Genomic DNA, 21,892 nt, shown 5'->3' on the forward strand with positions numbered 1-21,892 from the left:
GAGCTGTTCATATCAAACTTCAAATTTATCCATATTAACCTTATAACCAATGCTTAGAATTGAACATTATTTTGCTTTTTCTAATTTGCATTGAGCCTTGATGAAGGTGTACTTCATTTATGGTGATGCACCTTATATTTTTAGTGCGATTTCAATGATTCTTAGTATTATAGGACAATTCTGCTCATATTTATGTGGAAGTAAGTCACACTGTGTTTATCGGATTTAATGCCCTAATAAACGTGTTTAGGATTGCAGCCTTAGGGTGCAGCTGTAAGCATGTCTACCCAGACATTAATCCTATTTAATTAAATGGGGCTCACTCCTGATACATGGGTTTGAATTGCAGTCTGTGTCTAGCTTATATCTACCACTTTTTTTACTTTTGATTTTGTGAGTGATAGGAATAATAGGTGTTTTCACATATTACTCAAAAGTTATATTATTATTAATTATATCAAAAGTTTTTTGCTTTTGCTTTCTGGAATTATTTAAAATAGATACCCCTTTTGAAACAACTCAGAACTGGCAAATTGTTTTGGTTATATAGTTACACTGGCATAAAAGCCAACAGTACATGATTAAAAGCTGTGACCCACAAACCAGTTAAGGTGGAGTAGAGGGATACTGTCCACTTTAGTCCCATTGCTGTTTATGTCTAAGTATTCTGACAGAACTGGCTTGCTGTTGGGCCCAATTACATATGTTGAAAGAACAATTCAGACCAATGGAATTGTCTCATTTTAAGGAAAGGTCAATTTGAAGTGCGGTCATCACATGAGATCTTTTAATAAATATTAAAAAATACGCGTACATGAAGTATGTAGACGATTGCTGCCAAAATCCCTGATTCCCAAGGTCCTAGGTTCAGCTAGAGATCACAAGCTCTGCAAGCAGTCTGGCAGAATGTGTCAATTCCCTCTAGCAAACCACTTCTTGGTCATTGAGCTTAGAAAGCCTTTGGAAGCTTCAGGGGAAGTTATTAATTAGCAGTCTAATAGTGCACGTTCAAGGAGTTTAGATTTCTTCTGCTCAGTAGAGTAGCTAGATTGCATATGAGAAATGTAAAAATCAGTCAGGGATACTTGGCAAAGGTTGGAAGATGTAAATAACCAAGGAGCATCTTTAATGGCCTCTAACAGCCTAGCTCAGCCCTCCCCTTTCCTTAAAAAAAAAAAAACCAAACAGTTACCGTAAATGTCTTAAAATATTGCCTCATATAAATAGATACAATGCATTGGGAAACAGGGAGACAAAGTAGCAAAATTGTTTCCCTTGATTTAAGACAGCAGGGTCTAGACAAATACAGTGGTATCTCGGTTTAAGTACACAATTGGTTCCGGAGGTCTGTACTTAACCTGAACCGTACTTAACCTGAAGCGCACTTTCCCATTGAAAGTAATGGAAAGTGGATTAATCCGTTCCAGATGGTCCGCGGAGTACTTAAACTGAAGCGTACTTAACCTGAAGCGAACTTTCCCATTGGAAGTAATGGAAAGTGGATTAATCCGTTCCAGATGGTCCGCGGAGTACTTAAACTGAAGCGTACTTAACCTGAAGCGAACTTTCCCATTGGAAGTAATGGAAAGTGGATTAATCCGTTCCAGATGGTCCGCGGAGTACTTAAACTGAAGCGTACTTAACCTGAAGCGAACTTTCCCATTGGAAGTAATGGAAAGTGGATTAATCCGTTCCAGGTGGGTCCACGGAGTACTCAACCTGAAGCGTACTTAACCCGAAGTATGAGTGTAATTGGTTCTGGAAGTCCGTACTTAACCTGAAGTGTACTTAACCTGAAGCGAACTTTCCCATTGAAAGTAATGGAAAGTGGATAAATCCATTCCAGACAGGTCAGTGGAGTACTTAAACTGAAAGTACTCAAACCGAGGCATACTTTAACTGAGGTATGACTGTAATGGGACAGATACCATGCATTGAAAGCACATGGCTTCCCCCGAAGAATCTTGGGAACTGTAGTTTCCCCACCACAGAGCTACAATTCATGACACCTGTATCAAACTAGTTCCCAGAATTCCTTTGAGGAAGTATTGTGCTTTAAATGTGCATTGGATCTGCCCATAGTGCTTGTTGCCTCTGGGCCTTTTGTCTGGGACCGCTTATTGAACAAGTAGTCAACAGCTGTGATTCAAGGAACCTGTTTTTTTTTCTGAGTCTCTCTTTCTCAAGAAAATGAGCTCAATTCCCTGTAGATCAGAGGTTTTCAACCATTTTGGGTCCATGGCTCCCTTGACCAACTACATTCTTTCTGCAGCTCCCCTGTGCGGCTCAGGAGCCCAGTTATGTCACCCCTCGCCTGCAGAGCTGGCAGCCCCTCATCCCTTTTTGAACACCCTCCCTTGTGGAGTGTTCCCTCGGCCTCCTCTCCTCTCCCCTCCCCTCTCCTTGGGAGTCCTCTGGGCTGCCGCAGCTGCTGTCCTGATCTCTAAGCTGCCCCCCTGCCCCAAAGAGAGGTGCCTCCTCACACTGCCCCACAGGGGCTTGGGAAGCACCCCCTGGCCAGCCCCAGGGGCACCAATTGCCTGCAGAGCTTGTAGCTCTGTGCAATCCTTTGGGAGGCAGAGATGTGAGAGGGCATCAGAGGAAGGGAGGGAAGGAAAGAGGAACAGAGGCCAGTGTTGCCCACAGCACCCCTGACCATCATTCAAGGCACCCCAGGGTGCCACAGCACACTGGTTGAAAAACCACTGCTCTGTATACAACATATACCAGATAAAAGCCTAAAGAAAAGCTGAGAGTTGTGTTCATATTTCTATTCTGCTTTTAAGACAATGAAACAGCTTCTCAGTCAGTTGGCTTTTCTGAAATCTTTAAAAACAAACAAATTGAAAATCAACCTTAACACTAACCTCTGAGCAGCTGACCCCCTGATCTACCAACAACCTTGTTATTTTCATCTAGAAATGCCATGGTATAATTGACTTAAATTGACAGTGATTCTCAGTAAGAAATGCTGAATAGTATATTTGTAAATTAATTCAGTGAGTGGAAGATGGGAGTTACAAGTCTTATTAAAACTGTCAGGATTTTTTTTTAAAGAAAAAAACACAAAAAACTTTATTTCAGTCTGAAAAGCTTCTTGGTGAAGTCACTACATTTATTTTCACCCCCACCCTCAGTTTTAAATAGCAATGCTTTTTATACTGTCAGAATTCCATGCTGTGACACCCCTTCTCAAAAGTTATGACAGCAGTGTAATGACAGCTACTGCCTCTTGAGAATCAATCAGGCAATTAATTTTGTAAATGAAATGCTGATTATACAAAGCTTCACATGAGAGGCCCAGTGATTAAAATCAATTTAACAAATTGTTTCAGGTGGGACTTGATTAATAATTTGCCATAAATGTGGAGGATATATGACCAGCATACATTTTTTCTGTGTTAATATATAACTATATAAAATAGAATAGATGTATTTTTGTACATGCCCTTCCCCAATGTGAATGCCAATGTCAATAAGGTTGCCTCCCATTCTAGGGTTCTGTCCCCCCCCCCCCCAGCAAAATATATTAACAGTGCAGTTAGTTTTCTGTGGTACTTCTTGCTGCTGTTCTGACACAGCTGCATTACTTAGTTTCTGCCAAAGGTAGGTAGGCCGTGCATGCTTCCTGACATAGCATCAGAAATGTTACCCCCAATTATGGGGAATCTTCCAGACCTGAAGTTGCAACCAAGCATAAACATGGGACTGGCTGTGTTAAGAAAGCGGTAGGGAATCCCATGCCTAGGCAGTGAAATGTGGTCTTCCAGGTCCCTCTGTGGCTTGTGGGGCTCTCTCCAGGCCATGCCCCTCTGTGGCTATTAGTGATTTTTCTTGGCTGGAAGATGCCCTTAAACTATGATGATAACTCTTGTATTTTTCCGTGTAAAAGATGCCCCCATGTATAAGATGTCCCCTATTTTTTTAGACCCCAAATTAAGAAATTAAGTTGTTTCGCTTTTTTGAGGTGGGGTGGGGGAGGTCACTTGCGCCAATCACTCACCCGCCTGCCCACCACTGCTGATCGCTTGCCACAGTCACTGCCGATCGCACACCTCGCCACAGCCGGCAGTTGTCTGCCCCCTTGCCACCACCTACAGCCCACCCGCCCACCAATCACCTGCCCAATTGCTGCAGCCAATCGCCAGCAGGCCTTGCCGCGACCACCAATCACCCGCCCAGTCACCGCTGCCAATCTCCTGCTTACTTCTGCCATTAATTGCACGTCCCCCCTCTGCATTCACTATCCGTGTATAAGACGACACCCAATTTTTACCCAATAGCAAAAAAGAAGCGTCTTATACATGGAAAAATATGGTATGTGTTAACCTCATGACTTTTGTGTGGCTGAAATGTAGCCTACAGTATAAAGAGATACTTCTCTTGCCCCACCTACCTTTGCATCTAGCCCCACACACCACTGGCGTGTGATATCCCCCCCCCCAATGCAAGGTTTCTCACAAGGCAATACAGTCAAACCTCGGTTTACGACTACCTTGGCGAGCGACCGATTCGGCAAGCGACCGCCACGGACCTGGAAGTGTTTACATCCGGGTTCCGCAGCATTGGATGCGCAGACGCGATCTGTGCAGTTTGCGCATGCGCAGAAGCTATCTGCGCAGCGTGTGCAGAAGCGTGCCTTCGGTGAGCGACTGCTTCGGCGAGCAATCGCCTCCGCGGAACGGATTGCAGTCGCAAACCCAAGGTACCACTGTACAGCCCTTGGGCTGGAAAAGATCCCTTTGCTAAGACTTCAGAACCTCTTCAGGCACAGAAAGAAGTAGCAGTTTGTTAACACTGTAGTGTAGTGTAGTGTAGTGTAGTGTAGTGTAATGCAGTACGATCACATCTTGTGCAGTGGTTACTTCCCCCCCCCCCCGAGATGGTGCATATATGCAAAAATACATATACTTGAAGTACACCCCCTTGGTGGAACTACCCCCATGTGAGCATCCTTCCCTTCCCAGAGCTTTGTGCCAAGCGGGCCTTGACACCCCAAGCAAAGCAGTGAGCATTTAAGCTTCTTGTCTTGGTTACTGAATTCTCATGGGATCTTGCAAGAGCACCCCAGAGCCCAGTAAGCAAGGCCGAGAGCTTATAAGCTCTTTTCATTCCACAAAAACCCTGCGTGAAAAGAGCTTTTCAACTCTTTGCCTTCCATGCATTTTATTTGTGTGAGTTCAACTGGCCAGTCTTCCTGCGTGGAAGTTGAAATTGCACATGTTAAACATGTGAAGTTGTGATCATACTGTGCTGGAAGTCTGCCTTTCTCCTGTTTTTAGACAATTGATCTTCTTGCAACTGATTTCTACAGATGAATTTTATTGGCTCTTAAGATATTATGGAAGAATGCTATTCTTCTTTTTTTAAAAAAAATTCTGAGGAGTGGAATTTATCTCATGGACAAACTGTGTCCATGTCATTTCTGATCACAATAAGGTTTTTCTTACCCATATTTCTTAATCATTTCCCCCAAATTCCTATACGACGTTTGAATAAAATGCACAATAATAAAATGGATTGTGAAACAAAACAGGTTTTAAAAAAATCAAAGCTGTCAGTAGCATAAAATAATACAGTCTGTCCAAAGCAGCAGCAAAACAAAACAGTTCCAAAAACCCTGTTGAATTAGGAATGTTTTAACAAGCCTCCAAAAACTTATGGGGATGGTGTCTGAAGCGCCACAGCTTTAGCACTACCACTGAAAAGGCAGGCTTCGGCTCAAAAAACCCTTCTTGTGAGCATGGAAGCCACAGTAAGACTCACAACAACAACAACAACAACAACAACAACAACAACAACAACAACAACAACAACAACAACAACAACAAATATATAAATGGTCATGTAAGTGGATCTCAGTATTTTCTGAATCTGAAGAATGTTTTGGTCACTCCAAGATAATTAAGGGGCAGGTAATTTTGATTAAATATAAACTAGGAGGGAGAGCTAAACAGAGGACCTGAAGAAGGTCAGGGAGTAGAAATAAAAAGTGAAGCCAAATATAAGTCAGTTACTACTGTAAAAAAAAAAAGTGCTGTATATTCCGCCGTATAAGACGACTGGGAGTATAAGATGACCCCCAACTTTCCCAGTTATAATATAGAGTTTGGGATATACTCGCCATATAAGAAATACGACCTGGCGTATAAGATGACCCCCGACATTTGAGAAGATTTTCCTGGGTTAAAAAGTAGTCTTATATGCAGGAATATACAGTAATAATGATGTGAAGGGCAACAGCATTAAGCTGTGTAGGGTGCTTGTCTCAGCCTGTGGTATTGTTTTGGCCATTGGGTGTGATAAATGTATGTAATTGGGTTTAAATATTGTTTTAACCTCTGCTTACACTTCCAGTGGCACCACAAAGAGTTGACTTGCATGTAGTTCATTAAAAACAGATTTATTTTTCGTTTCTGTTGTGATTTGTATACTTAGTAGTCACAATAGATTTATTCAACAGCATAAAAAATAGATAGCAAATGACTGATCCTGCAACTCAAAAAGTTTAAAAGCCATCTCAGGATAAATATATTAGTGTGTAAGAAAAGAGGATGGCATTTTAAAGTTTATTGATTTCTTTTCTAGAAGCTAGTAGTTTGGGTTGAGAAAAAGGGAGCATGAAATACAGTTTTCAGTTTAATGTCTCCAACAATGGCGTTTTCTTTTGAGGAGTCCAGAGGAAGTGTTATGGCATAGGCCTCTTGCTGCTGCTGTGACCATATATGCTATATTTTAACGGGCCTAATCAGTGAAGCTGCAGAAATGATAAAATAGATCAAGTCATTGTGAATATACTTTCTGATGGAAGTCTTAATTCATTTGAACAAATGCCCCTTTCCTTTGAGTAGTGTTGTTTCCTAGCATATTGGTGTGTTGCTGCTGTGTTTTTTAATGCATTTAATTGGTGATGGACCATTTGCAAAACATTACAATAATGAATATGCATAAAATATGTCCTGGTTTAGATTAGTATGATCTTACATTGTGCTGCCTTGCAATAACACAAATTTTAAGGGCAGAATCCTGCATCCCTGTTATATGTGCATCTGTCCAACGCTGGGACTCATAAATGTCTAAGTGGATGCAAGTTTGAAGTTTTTAAAAATTATTAATTATGTAGTTTAAGATATCTTAATGTTTAAGCCATACTATTGCATTCATACACACAGTTTAAATTTTTTTTATCATCCGTCTCGTCTGACCCAGTACTGTAATTGAGAATTCCACATATGTGTTTATTTCAGGTGCTTCCTGATCATGCAATAAGAAGCATATGGTTACCTCTTTTAATTGAACCTTTTTTTCCTGCTTACACCAGAGAAGTAAACAGTGATAATCAGTGTCAGTAGATGATAGTTAGCTATCTATATTTTGGAGATCCAGAGTGTGTTACAAGTAGAATAGCACACTCCTTTCAATAAACTGGTAGGAATCTTTGGCAACAGCTTGGTCAAAAGCAAAGGTTGTGTGTTGATAAGCATTTCGGAGTAACACAATATCAGTCCCTTGTCAATTCAAATCTGTGCAAATATTTAATAATGACACAATCACCATCTTCCTTAATGCCTTTATATCTAGTGCTTGTAGTTAAGTGATGTGTGTTAAACTTGCATTTGGGATACTTTTTCCACCTTGTGTGCGTACCCTTAGCAGATGCCTACAAGATTGCCACCTCGATGAGCCTCATTGCCTTTTTCAAAGTAAAGATTAGAGTAAAATAACTTCCACTTTATGTCCTTGGGAACCTTTTACTCTTTAATGTTAAATATATCGGTATGCTATGTTTTGTGACTTGTTCAATCTCAAGATACTACTATATCATGGAATGCTGGCACAAGGTATATATTTAAACTCACTTCCATGTACCTAGTGAAAGATACCTCTTAAATCAATGGTGCAATGTATTAGTGATTGCTGCTGAAAAGAAAACCCTACAGATAGTTCTCACATGCATGGTGACTGGGGAAAGGGAAAAACTCCTACTTGCATTTGTACTTTTCCTCATCCTGGTCCAGTTTTTGTATTACTGACATCAGTACTGAGTGTTTTGAATGAAACAAAAGTGAGTAGTGGACACACATTTTAACATAACATAGTTCATAACATAGACAGTGATACAAAGAAGATGGATAAGAATCATAAAAGCCACTGTATTGTTTATAAGGAGACTGGGAAAAATAATAGTTACAGGTAGGTAGCCGTGTTGGTCTGACGCAGTCAAAATAAAAATAAAAAATCCTTCCAGTAGCACCTTAGAGACCAACTAAGTTTGTCATAGGTATGAGCTTTCGTGTGCATGCACACTTCTTCAGATACACTGAAACAGAAGTCACCAGACCCTTATGTATAGTCAGAGGTTGGGGGTGGGGTGATGGGAATGGGTGATGGGCTGATAGGAGTGGTAAACCTGTTGATGACTGTTAACGACTGGAAAAAATAAAAGCTATGTGGTATGGGGAAGTGAAATACAAAATAAAGAAGTGGAATAAATATCCAGGTTAAGAACAGATTGAAATGGAGGTGAGACTAAGAGAATCCAGAATCCATTAGAACATGCAGGAAAAAGATCTGGTAAATAAGAATGGAAAGGAATTACTGATAAGAACAACACTCGTAAATACGGTACATAATGTTTGAAAGAAATTAGAATTGAATATTGAAAAGTTGCTGATAAGGTTACGAACACCAACTTTGATAAAGCACAGTAAACTTGGTACATGAATATTTATGTGTATTGCAAAGACTTTGCAGCTGTAACTGTTCAATTCATTTTAGCATTTAAAACTGTTCATAGGGCATAACAGTGATCCACTTGGCGTGCCATATTCAAATCTGAGCACTTTGTTACTAAAAAGATTGAATGAAAGGTACTTCAGGGAAGGCCAGCTATAGAAATTATAAAGTTGGGGTATTGGAGCATAATCCACTAGAGTGCATGCCTTAAAAATAGTGTTATTCAATAATTCTCCACACATATTGTCACACATTAAACTACCAAATTGCTTTCAAAACTTACTATGTATTTAAGACACTTGGGGGAGGGAGCTGGGTGCAAGAACAGGTTTTTTGTTGTGGACTGTTCAAGAAATTGAGTTTATTCAGCATTTGAGTTTCCTTTTCAACATTTGTCAAGCTGAAACCCCAAGCATCTGACAAATGGACTTTCCTGTAAAGGAAGGGATGCTGGAGTTACTGCTTATGAGATATGATTTCTTAAGAGGGTTTGTGTTATCGTGAGCAGCATCAGAAATGATGCGCTGTAAATGCAGTACATACAGTGCCAAGAAAAATAAGTCCAGAGTTTATTGTTTTTGAAATCAAGCAAAGAAATAATAATAATCAGAAGAGTCTTTTTATGTGAAGTTCTGTTTATGACTCACTTACTGACTTGGAATGCAAAATTCTAACACTGTAAAGAGTCTGAAAGCAGGACAATTAGAACATATGGGCCGTAATCCAGTAGGGAGGAACCAAGCATGGAAATGGATTCTTCTCATTGCCAAGTGTGCACTTGAAGAGCTTCACCATTATGTAGCTGGCAATGGAACCTTATGACTAAATTTTCTACTGAATTGTATTTCAGAGGCTGAAATTAAGCTACCATTTCTGTGTGAGTGTCGAAAGACATTTAGCAGATTTCATTTCAAAATGAAGACATGGTGAAAATACACAAACAAAGGCTACATATGATATATTTATACATTTATTTTATGTTTCCCCTCAATCAATAGGGCAGCCCAATGGATCCAATGGTAATGAAAAGGCCTCAGTTGTTTGCTGTGGGCAACAGCCCTCACTCCCAGGCTCAGACAAGCAGTCCATATCCAGGGCAGTCATATGGACCTCCAGGACAACAGCGCTTTCCAATGGCAATGCAATCCCGGACTCCAGGTTCCTTGGGGGGAATGCAGTATCCACAGCAACAGGTTTGTGAAGAGATTTTGTTTGCAATTGTCTTCTTCAGTTCCTTTTCCTGGTCTGCAATCTTTTTAGTTTCATAATATGTACTTAGGCTGCAATAGGCCCCCCTGAGATATTTTTTAAATGTTTTTAACTGTGTTTTAGTACATTTTAAGCAGTTTTTAGTAAATGTGTTTTCAATATTTTATCTTTGCTGTATCTGCTACTCTGAGCTTCTGCAGGAGGAAAGGCAGGATATAAATTGAATGAAGAAATAAATGAAAGAGTAAAAATATTCCATATTAGAACAAGGTATTTTTTTATAGGCTGGGGGATAACTGTTTTTGTTATTTATATCTATATTTTTATCTCTGTCTTCAGTGTTGTATTTCCTCTGTTAGCATCATTGTTGATGAATTCATTAAAAAAAATAATCTTTATTTTTGGTCTATAGGCTCTCGTTTTTGTCATTAGCAATTCGTATGATAGCTGAATATCTTTTTCTGCTATTAATAGTTTCCTGAAATAAGTATAGTGTTGCTCAGAGTGAGAAATCACCCTGTTTTTGTTCAGATAATTGTTATCAATGTCACTTTTGTATACATATAAGTATGTATTGTGTCAGTTTCTCCCTCCCTCCCCCCCCTTTGTGTCCCCACCCAACTTACTAAAGTGCAGAGGTTTCTCCCTACCTGTCAGATATCATGTAAGTTGCATGGTTCTCTTCTAGTCAAGTTAGGTTTTCCTGTTGATGACAACTTCTTCTCTGCCATATCTCAGAGGGTTAATTACTTACATACTCAGCATATATTAGCAAGGATGCAGTCATTGTTTTTTGAATGGGTGTAGTAGATGAAGGCTACCCAGAGACTATGCCGGCAAATCTCTGATCAGGCTTGTTATTGAAGCCTGTGCTCTGTTACAAGCACAAGGGTTTTTTTTTATAATGAAGAGAAAACACCATTTTGTCTCTACACGTGGCTAACTAGAATTAATTTTCATTTATTATTTGATGTTAAATATGACAAAGATGAAAATAATAACCTGCCTGGAAAGTGTATTTGTTACGTTGGCATGGAATATTCAACAAGTGGCTAATTAGCTTGTAACTATACATTCACAGTTTTGCTGAGGTATTGTGTTTCATCTTCTGAAAACATGGACCACATGTGTTGCATAAATATAAGCTTATATTACCATACAGAGAAAGTTGCATGTGATTATGGAGCAAACTGAACCATTCAGTGTGGGGTTTAGTTGGCAGGGTTGCAGTAACGGAGCCTTACTTGTTTAGAGATGAGCTGTTTAGTTGAATAGTGACATGAAACGTAGTTTGGTGTAACTTAATAGAGCTATTAGAACTGACTGTTACCTGTTATTTGGAAGCAAAGAGGATAAGAGTCTTCACTCCATAATTTAATTAGAGGTGCTACATGTTTAACCATGCATACTCTTTATTTTCTAAAAGGATTTTTACTGTTTGTTATTTTAAGATTAGTGTTGCATTTTTCACTTGCGAATTGTAGGCTAATTGTAAAGTATCCATCTGAAGGCAGTGATCTGGCACAGTGATTGGCTGCTGGCCCTGTCGGTCTTTTTGCGGCATTAATATAATTGGCTAAGAAATATTATGGTTATGATTATTAAAACTCTTTGGGGAAGCAGTAAGAAGATAATTACAACATTGAATTTTTATTGAATGGACATCAACACCTAGAAATGATTTCACTTTGGACAGCCTCCAGAGCTTCATGTGTTTCGTTTGTGAACCTCTAATAATCTGAATCCAGTTCTTTTCATTTAGCTTGCATATTATTGCCTTTTTGTAAAGGACTAAAATTCAAGAATATGGGTTTGTCAATTAAATTGCCAGGGTAGCAAGCTGTCTTTGAATAAAGCCAAGTGGTAAGTTGGCTCAGATTGTTATGGATTGATTCTAAAAAGCCCTCTTTGTTGAGTTCAGTATGTTTTTGTGGCTGTAGGCATTATATCAGACAAGTGGAACTATGCAACAAAATGTGATTTGTGCAGAAACTTTTAAAACTCCCCCTTCTTCGCTAGGGGGCTGCCCTGCTCTTGAAAGACGGGATACCTAGGAGGGGCCATTGAAGACATACTGTACATTGGTAGCTGTCAACCTGTTTCTTCAGAGCTTTAAAATCATCATCATCATTATTGCTATTACCATTTATTACATCCTTTATAAGGCTAAATATCCAGTAGATATGTAGCTAGAAATGTAAGATGTGATGAAGAAGGTATCATTTTATCAATTGTGCATGTAAACTGGCTAATTTTGAGAAAGCTTTCCCTGATTCATGAGGCTGTTCAGCAGAATTATGTGGAATATCAGAAAAAGATCAATACTGAATTGAATGGAATTCGAAGCAGTATACTGGGCCAAGGCCGTTTAGGGCTTTAAAGGTCAGCACCAACACTTCAAATTGTGCTTGGAAACGAACCGGGAGTGGTGTTATATGGTTTTGGTGGTCACTCTCAGTCATCAGTCTAGCTGCCGCATTCTGGATTAGTGTAGTTTCTGAGTCACCTTCAAAGGTAGCCCCATGCGGAGCACATTGTAGTAGTCCTAGCGGGAGATAACTAGAACATACACCACTCTAGTGCGAGACAGTTTGCAGGCAGGTAGGTTCTCAGCCTGTGTACCAGATGGAGCTGGTAGACAGCTGCCCTGGACACAGAATTGACCTGTGCCTCCATGGACAGCTGTGAGTCCAAAATGACTCCCAGGCTGCGCACCTGGTCCTTCAGGGGCACAGTTACCCCATTCAGGACCAGGCAGTCCCCCCACACCTGCCTGCCCCCTGCCCCCCCAACAGTACATCTGTCTTGTCAGGATTCAACCTCAATCTGTTAGCAGCCATCCACCCACCAACCAACCACCTCCAGACATCCCCTAACACTTTCTGGATATGGCCCAGGAGGAAGGAGCGAAACCACTGTATAACAGTGCTCCCAGCTTCTCTAGACGGTCTGGAAGGATGCCATGGTCAATGGTGTCAAAGGCCGCTGAGAGATCAAGCAGAACTAGGAAGCAGCTTTCACCTTTGTTCCTAGGCCGCCAGAGATTATTGACCAGCGCAACCAAGGCAGTTTCAGTCCCATGATGAGGCCTGAATCCTGATTGGAAGGGATCCAAGTGGTCCACATCCTCCAGGCATGCCTGGAGTTGTTCAGCTATCACCTGCTCAATCACTTTGCTCAAGAATGGAAGATTTGAGACTGGATGATAGTTGGCCATATTGGCCGGGTCCATAGAATAATAACTGCCTCTTTCTGTGTTTCTGGGAAGGCTCCCTCACAGAGGGAAGCATTCACCACCCTCTGGAGCCCATCACCCAGCCCTTCCCGGCTCGCTTTTATGAGCCAGGATGGGCAAGGATATATGTGGTTGGTTTCACTCGTCCAAGCAGCCTGTCCACATCCTTGGAGGCAACAGATTGGAATTGATCCCATGTAACTTGACTAAACAGGACTCTGGCACTCTCCTGTCCCAGCCCTGTTCCCACGGTGGAGTCTATCTCTTTCTGAATCTGAGCGACTTTATCTGCAAAAATTTGCAAAATTCTTGCAGGAGACCTTGGGGTCCTCACCAGGCCCTGATGGTGGGGGTGGTTTCCATTAAATTGTGATCCACCTGAAAGAGTCTCCTGCTGTTTTCTGCAGATGCAATAGAGGCGGTGAAGAAGGTCCTCTTCGCCGTCATTATCGCCACTTGGTAGGCTCGACGTTGAGCTCTAACCCATGTCTGGTCCGATTCAGAATGAGTTTTCTGCCACCAGCACTCTAGCAGTTTCTCTGGTTTGAAACTGAGCCCACGTGTCCAAACGAGTTGATGACCCCATACTATACTTTGCTCTAAGAAGGAAAATGTTGATATTTCATAACATGTTCTTCAAACAGATTTGCCCATATGTATAATATTTTACAAACTAAATGCTGGGTCTTTTTAATTTTAGATATGTATGGAAGGAACCCATATGTTTAAAGTGGATGATATAACAAGATGTTGAACCCTTCAGCCACTCCCCTCTGATATGTTTTTCACCACAGATGTGTTTCATTCTCTAAAACCAGAAGTGAGCCCTTTCAAAGGAAACACAACCAGGGATGAGGCAATTGAAGGGCAAACACTGTGTGAGGAGGGAAATAAGGCTTCTTCTTCTCTTCTTTAAAACACTTAATCCTTTCCTACTTTACCACTGTGAGTACAATGTGTTTTCCAAGATGTGCCATGGTCACATCTAGATAAAGTCTAAAACAGCTAGCTCTTCAAGGTACAGGAGCCCTGCCCTAGTGTGGCCACCCTAATCCTAGGTGGCTACATTTCCCCAGAAAAACAAAGGAATAATACTAAATATAGATTAATAGGACAACTGTTCTAAATCAATGAAGGATCTGAATGTATATTGACACAGTCGTAAGTAATGAATATTCAACAGCTCTGAAAATCAGGCCAAATATATTTATAGGCTTCAGTACATTGCACAGTTATGCTGCTGGCCTTGAAACCAATGGAATTTGACCCATGGAAGTATTGTTTATATATATATAACATGTTCAACTTCTTATTTATACTACAGTGCTTTTCTTTATTAAAGTAAGTTCATTTGATCCTGTCTGCACTGTAATTGTGGAGTGCCAGCGTGTCTTTGGGCAGGGTCTGAAGGTGTCAGTCTGATTCATCAGGATGAAATGCCTCCTTTCCTAAACTCCATTCAACAGAATAAAATTCTTTGTCAGTCATATCAGCTCAGCTGGATCCTGTGAAAGTAGGTAAAGATGCACACTTTTCTCAAAAGATCAGCAGTCCCCCTTACCTGAAATGTGTTCCAAAGGAAGTGCATCTTCAATTATTTATATTGTTGAGCAAATTATATAACACATTGGCATGCATCAACCCTTATGTTGTTGACTAGAGCAACATCCTATTGTGCAAATATATAATTGCGGTGCATACCCTGTGTTTGCATGTAATGCTAAACCATGGTGTAGTGCTATGTACACAAGTTAGAATGAGTTTAAAGCAGGCTTCCTCAAACTCGGCCCTCCAGATGTTTTGAGACTACAATTCCCATCATCCTTGACCACTGGCCCTGTTAGCTAGGGATCATGGGAGTTGTAGGCCAAAAACATCTGGAGGGCTGAGTTTAAGGAAGCCTGGTTTAAAGCCTCTAATTTCTGTGCACCCACCTGCTCCACCTTTGTAGCCAGTGAAGATGTTCTCCAGCATTTAGTTTCACTTTCACCAAATCTCAGTTTGTCATTGTTTACAAACCAGAGATTGTGGGTTATCATAAACTTTGGTCAGTAAAACAAAAATAAGCTAACTTCAAACCATAGGTTATTAAGATGGCTTGTTAAACTAAGCATAGTTTTTGATAAACCATGATCCTCTGGTATATATGCAAGGACAAGATGAGATTCTGTAAAACCAAATGCTGGCTAGCTCCTCCTCCTGGCTGTGTGGGGGGAAGAGGAGAGGAGAGGTGGGAGTGCATGAGCCCAAGTCTTCATCCATACTAAATGACATTGTTTCAGAATAGCTGCATGAGTATGCAAATTAGCCACCCATTTCCCATCTGTGCATGTTTTTAAATTTTAAATAGACACGTGCTCAGGTCAGATGCCAATGGTTGTGGAAATGAAATGAGGGGAGATTCACATCTCCTGCAGACAATTCTTGTCAAAAGTGACCATCTAACAATAAACCAAGGGGCAAAATCAAAAGGTCCTTTTATTAGCATAGTTATTGATTGCAGTTTTAGGCAATGAAAAACACTGATGTTGCACTGCACAGTGCAAGTATTTTCTTATGGCAGATGCAGGCACGGAGGAAGCAACATATAGGGGAATGGCAATGCGAAGCACAGTGTTTTCATGTTAACAGGGCCAGAGTCTTACCTTTCCCCCTGTAACCACAAAATGGGACTGTTTACCTTAAAAACCCACAAAACAAAACACCAAATGCTAGGATGAATGCCCCAAAGGGGTCTTCGGCTCCCTATAGCCATCCTAGGATGCTACAAGTTTTATTGGAACAGCATGCCCCTTGCAAGCACTTCTGCATACTAGAGTTAAGAAATCTTAAACCACTGTAGGGTGTCCAGAGTCCAGTGAATGAGGTAGCAGAGGCCCTATGGGAATACCAATGTAATTATCACAAGTTTTTTAAACATATAAAATGTTATCTTGGGGATTGGATGGGGAATCTTTGCTTTTAACACTTTTGCTGATTGCCCCATAGCACTATCAAGTTGCCCTATGCCTTGTATAGAATTCAGCATTCACATAGCCTTAACACATTTTTATGTATAAGTAAGATTATTTTAAGTAGGGGGTATGCTTGTATGCTGTACTGCTGGGAAATGTTCAGTCTTTCCCCCCTTTCTGTCTGATGCTAAGCCTCATTGACTAAATTGAAAAAGACTTCTCATAGCAGGATAAGACTTTATGTTGTATTGTCTCCTTTAGAATTATCCCTTCCATTAAGTATAATTCACTCTATAGAGGGAGGTGAGCATAGATTATGGATAATCACAGAATCAAATTTGACACAAGAAAGAAACTTTATGGTAGCTTAGCTCTACATCTTAACAGTGGTCATCCGACAATGTTTACTGAAGAAAATCCCTAAAGTAGCACAATTGCATTATTATGGAAAATAGAAACATTATAATGATTTCTATCTTTACAATGATGTCGGAAATTGTAGGCTAAACAGAAAATGCTTGCTGCATTGGGAGAGCAAAGCTTATTCAGCTGGATGACACAATACCTTCTGGAAAAGGCATTGAGACCAAAGTTTGCCTCTGTGTCTTCAGACGTATGCATTCAATAATGCATTAGCTGTTGTGTTAAATATCTATATTTCAAAGGCACCAGGCTTGCTTATATTCAAAGGCCCATGTTCAGTTGTAAAAGAAGAGCCATATAGTGTGGGCTGGCAACTGGGGCACCATAAAACCACTTCTGGAACTATGGTGGATGTCAGGTTTTATATTAAGACTCCATTCAGATTTGGGGTTTGTTGTGTTAGTTTTCTTGGAAATAATGTTAGTGCTTCTATCCCAGTTTCTAACATTCCTTTTACACTGCACTGTGTTACAGAACTGTGGCTTTTTAAAATCAATATACCACCATGTTGCAACTAATTTTTAAACGGTGGGAAAGAACCATACACCAGGATACCACCTCAGATTTTGTCATGTGAAATTATAATGCAAAACTGATTTTCTGAGTTAACACGGTTGCAAAAGGAATCTCTCCCCCCCCCCCCCGGGAAAACAACACTGTCATGAGCACTAAGCTTCCACTAGATTTCCAGAAGTGGCTTTTAACACTGTGTGGAAGGTTACATAAAATGAGGAAATTATCAGGTGTGGAAACACCAGGAAAATAGAAGAAAGGCCACATTCAGACAGGACTAAGATCCTCTTGTCCCCCTGCTGCTCACCATAAATGAGGAGGGAGTACGATTACAGGGAAGAAAGAAAGCAGCAGGTGGAGTAGATGTGGTGGTGGTGAGTTTTCTCATTGCATTTTAAAGTGGTTTGAGCATAATGCTGTAAGTGGCACTTTTGGTTGTTATGCTGTTCTGATTTGCATTTGTTGACTTGGTTCAGATATAACATTAATGCATGATTTAGTGCTCCCCCTGTCCTCTACTTCTAGTGTAGCACATCTTCCTTCACTAGGGCAGACTTGGCCAACCTGGTGCCCTCTAGATATTTTGGGCTGCAACTTTTCAGCAGCCCCAGCTAGCAGGGCACTAAACTGATGAAGGCTCCCCATGAGTGTTGCTGTGAGAAGACAGAAGGCTCTTCTTCTGGTTGAAAACTATTGGAGTTTGTCATTATGCTGAACTAGGCTAACTCTGATTAGTTTCAACGATTAGTTTAAAGTCTCAGGGACTCCAAGCTTTCAATAATATTTCAGAGGTTTTTATATCCTCTTCTCCCACCCCCCAACTTTTGTTTTGTTTTGGCAACACTACTCTACTTACCGATTTAAGGATTAAATCATAAATAGGTGTCAGACATGCTATTAAATATTTTGCAAACTCAAACATATCATAATCCACATTAGAAAACAAATTTCACTCTTCAATTTGAAGCAGTGCGCTCTAGGGAAAATAAGTGAGATCTGTTTGTGATATGTGAAAAGAGCAAATTGTATCCCTTTTTCACTATATTTTATACATTTCACAGATCAGGCTTGCCATCATCCACATAAAATAAGATAAAAGGGGGGAAAGAAAAGAAAACACTGAACATACTTGTTTTCAGCAGTTTGTCACATTGAACCTTTTGAAGATTCATATCCAAATTACATTACAACTTACATCATTTTCATGTTATGTCTGCTGCTGGTGCACATGGAAACAACATTTAATAAAATATTGTAATTTAAAAGGACAAGGTATATACATTGTTAGACTTATTTGAATCATGCAGATTCCAAATATTTAGCTACCAGTGTTACAGTTCCAGGCGCTAATCTTTCACAATGAAATTTTCTTTTTATAGTTTCTAAATAGTCAAGTTAGGATGCAATCCCAATCTGATATTTGACTCTTCCCCTGCTTGTTAGTTCTTTTGTGGAAATACACATTTTCCCCCAGCTTGTTTTTCCCCAGATGGGCTCCAACATCAAGAGTTAGCCCATTTAAAGGAAGGGGGGAAAAAAACCTTCCCAGCGGGATGGGTGGGTGTGGAGGATAGTGGGTGGTGTTAAAGTGTAGCTTTGCTCTTACAGTGCTGTAGCAAGGATGACACAGGTGGCTTTTTTGTGTGCATCCAGTGCATCTGTTCCCCAATATCTTAGACTTCAGAATCAGCATTAAATGTTTAGATGGTCACATATACACACAGACTTGGGTTTTCAGCTTTGTTTGTATGTCAGTCAGATATAAGGTTTTGCTCTATTTTGTTTTGTCCATACATCTTTCATGCAAAATAAAATATTTTTGTTCCCGTCAAATTGTGATTGTGTGGGTCTGGAATTTCCCCCAGATGGCTTTCTGAAATGGTGTTAAGAAGACCCTTTGCTGCAGGGGTCAGCAAACTTTTTCAGTAGGGGGCCGGTCCACTGTCCCTCAGACCTTGTGGGGGGCTGGACTATATTTTGGGAAAAAATATGAATGAATTCCTATGCCCCACAAATAACCTAGAGATGCATTTTAAATAAAAGGACAGATTCTACTCATGTAAAAACACCAGGCAGGCCCCACAAATAACCTAGAGATGCATTTTAAATAAAAGGACACATTCTACTCATGTAAAAAAACATGCTGATTCCCTGACCATCTGCGGGCCAGATTTAGAAGGTGATTGGGCTGCATCTGGCCCCCGGGCCTTAGTTTGGGGATCCCTGCTTTACTGTTTATATGTTGTACCCCCTTTCCTTTTAACATCTACATTTACCTTTATCTTAATTTTCTGGTCTAGATTTGAAATACAGTCGTACCTCTGTTTACGTAACCGTCTGAACATTACATAAACTTCTGCAGCAAACCCGGAAGAATTTTACCGGGTTTCGCTGCGCGTGCATGCGCAAAAGCAGTCCTCAGGTTGCGAAAACCTCGGGATCCGACCGGACCTCCAGAATGGATCCCGTCTGCAACCAGAGATACCTCTGTAGTTTGTTCCAGGTGCTTTCCTAAAAAATAAAAATCTAAGAAGCCAAGGCTGCATAAATACAGCACCAGCTGTGGTTAAATACCAGTACTGCATCTGCAGCAGCCCTTAAAAGAAGATAGAAAAGCACGCGATATAGTATCAACTTTGCATGTTTCACTTCCATCCGTACAGGACAGAGCTAGAATCCAAAATGCAAGGGCCAGAGTAACTTTGCCAAAGCAGTATTGGTGTTAGTGATACAGTTTTATGTAAGGTATGATAGTTCATTTTTTGCTTGCTGATAAAAATGCAGGGGATCATTTTCCTTTGACACAGGGTTTGCTGAAACATCACTGCTGTCTTTTTTGTAATACTCCTGTGGATGTTTTTGCACAAAGTAGTATGTGTCATAGCTTGAAATATTCTTGCGCAGTTTCCTTTGAACAGGTAGTACTGGACAAGTTCTAGCACATAGTTCCTTGGCATGCGGCCGCCTACCACTGGGAAAGAATGCCTTTGCTTACACATCATTTGATCGGCTAAAAGTTTGCCAGTCATTTTGCAGTTTATATACTGGGCTTCCATTTTGAATCATGGCTTTGTTCTTAAAACAAGGAGATGGCAGTAGGAAATATGGAGGCTGATAGAACAATTTGTGATTAGCCGTGGATATTTTTACAGTGAATTTGAATTAAATGTACACATTTTAATTACTGCATTGTTTTGAACTGCGGTGTGTTCAGTGCAATCTCTGACCTGGTTGTCAGCAAAATATGAAAAATGTAGAGTTACTTAGAATCTAATACTAGTGTAAATGGCTGAGGTCTAGAACCCATAAAAGAATTAAGTTTTTACCTTCTAACTCTCGCATCCATAGTGTAACATACATTTTAACATACTCGAGCGACTAAGGCTATAGTCTTCTTATTCCTTACATTGACCCAGAATTGTGCTGCACTGTCACTCAGAAAATAGATATGACCTGGATACTCTAAACTGGCTGTGCTCAGATTACATATTCTCCCTGGAGCTGTGCCTGGGAAGGAAAAAGATTTGGAAAATGCCTTGTGCCAAACGCTTCCTTCCCTACCCTTCATCTCACCCTCATTGCAAGGAAAAGTGAACAGGTGAGATGGTGGGGATAGAGATGTACAGTTCTGCCATACTAGGTTAAAATTTGCTTACTTAACTCTCTTGCTGAGGTAAATATTATTGTATGACTAAAATGAGGTTTTACGCAAGCTTCTAGTTTACTAGTTATACTTTTCACTTTTCCAAAACCTATGCTGATGACAACACTATTTCATTTATGCAGTGCTCCATGAATTGTAGTTTTCCATATAACTGCCAAATTGTAAGAGTTTTGAAGTAATACATGTTTGATGGGTGTTAATGTTCACATGAATGGCACTATACACAAGGATAAGCATTATTTTTAGACTCACCATTTGAGACAGTTCATACACAGAAACAAGTGAACAAGTAAAGTTGTATGGACTAGTAACTTTTGCAGATTAATTTTCTGGATAGTTGGATGTAATTACATTCTGTGGTGTAATTGTATTATTATTTTCAGTATAAAGACCACAAGGTAATATTTCTATAACTGGCAGTCTGACCTCAATAGGCTGGACTCCTTTTAAAATTGCAGAACAAACAGAATATCAGAACATAGGCTGGGATGAATGCAACGTATCAAGCTACCTTTGAAGCTGATGGGACTTTAAAAAATAGTTTGTTATATGGTACATTCTCTACTGTTTAATTGGAAAGAACATTAAACAAGCTAAGCATGCCCAAATTCTTGGATGCTCCAAATTTCGAAACCCAGCCATAGTGACTGCTTCCTCATCACACAACAGGGAGTGTTTACGATGATCCAAGCTGTAAGAAAATTTACAATACCGATAACACAGCTAGAATGATGAATGGAATACTGTCAGTAATGTAGAAAATTTCAAGGGAAAGGCAGTATAAAGTGGACAGGAGTGAAGGAGGCTTTTGGGAAATGGACTTATTACATTTGTGCATGCCTGCCTATGTGTTTGAAATGCTGGCAGGGGATCAAAGGGAAAGGGAGCTTTAGAATATGGTTCAGCATAGAACCCCTGTGCCTTTTTAATCTGTCTCTACACTTCACTGCGTGTCCACAATCTGTTGTAACTAAATATCACTCTAGTGTTAAAGTCATCAATTTGTTATCATACCCTACTCTGTACTGAAACAATACTTTTTCAGTAATCAGCAACCCCCCCTGAAGATTCTCAGGGGAAGTGTGTAAAACAGAAGGAAATAAATATTGGATGTAATCCAGTGTAAAGTACTTAAGGCCTTGTTGGCATTGTATTCTT

The 21,892-nt window shown here is 40.2% G+C and overlaps 1 protein-coding gene across 12 annotated transcripts in view; it reads left to right on the plus strand.

Annotated features, from left to right (window-relative positions):
- ARID1B (AT-rich interaction domain 1B) overlaps nucleotides 1-21,892 on the plus strand; it is a 357,452-nt gene that overhangs the window by 23,445 nt on the left and 312,115 nt on the right. For all 12 annotated transcript variants that reach the window (XM_035108659.3, XM_035108661.3, XM_035108664.3 and 9 more), the window contains exon 2: nucleotides 9,735-9,929. In XM_035108659.3, the coding sequence (XP_034964550.3) occupies nucleotides 9,735-9,929 (195 nt within the window). The remainder of the gene's footprint in view (nucleotides 1-9,734; nucleotides 9,930-21,892) is intronic.

This window comes from Zootoca vivipara, chromosome 3, assembly GCF_965207765.1.
Source record: "Zootoca vivipara chromosome 3, rZooViv2.hap1.1, whole genome shotgun sequence".
Taxonomy (NCBI): domain Eukaryota; kingdom Metazoa; phylum Chordata; class Lepidosauria; order Squamata; family Lacertidae; genus Zootoca; species Zootoca vivipara.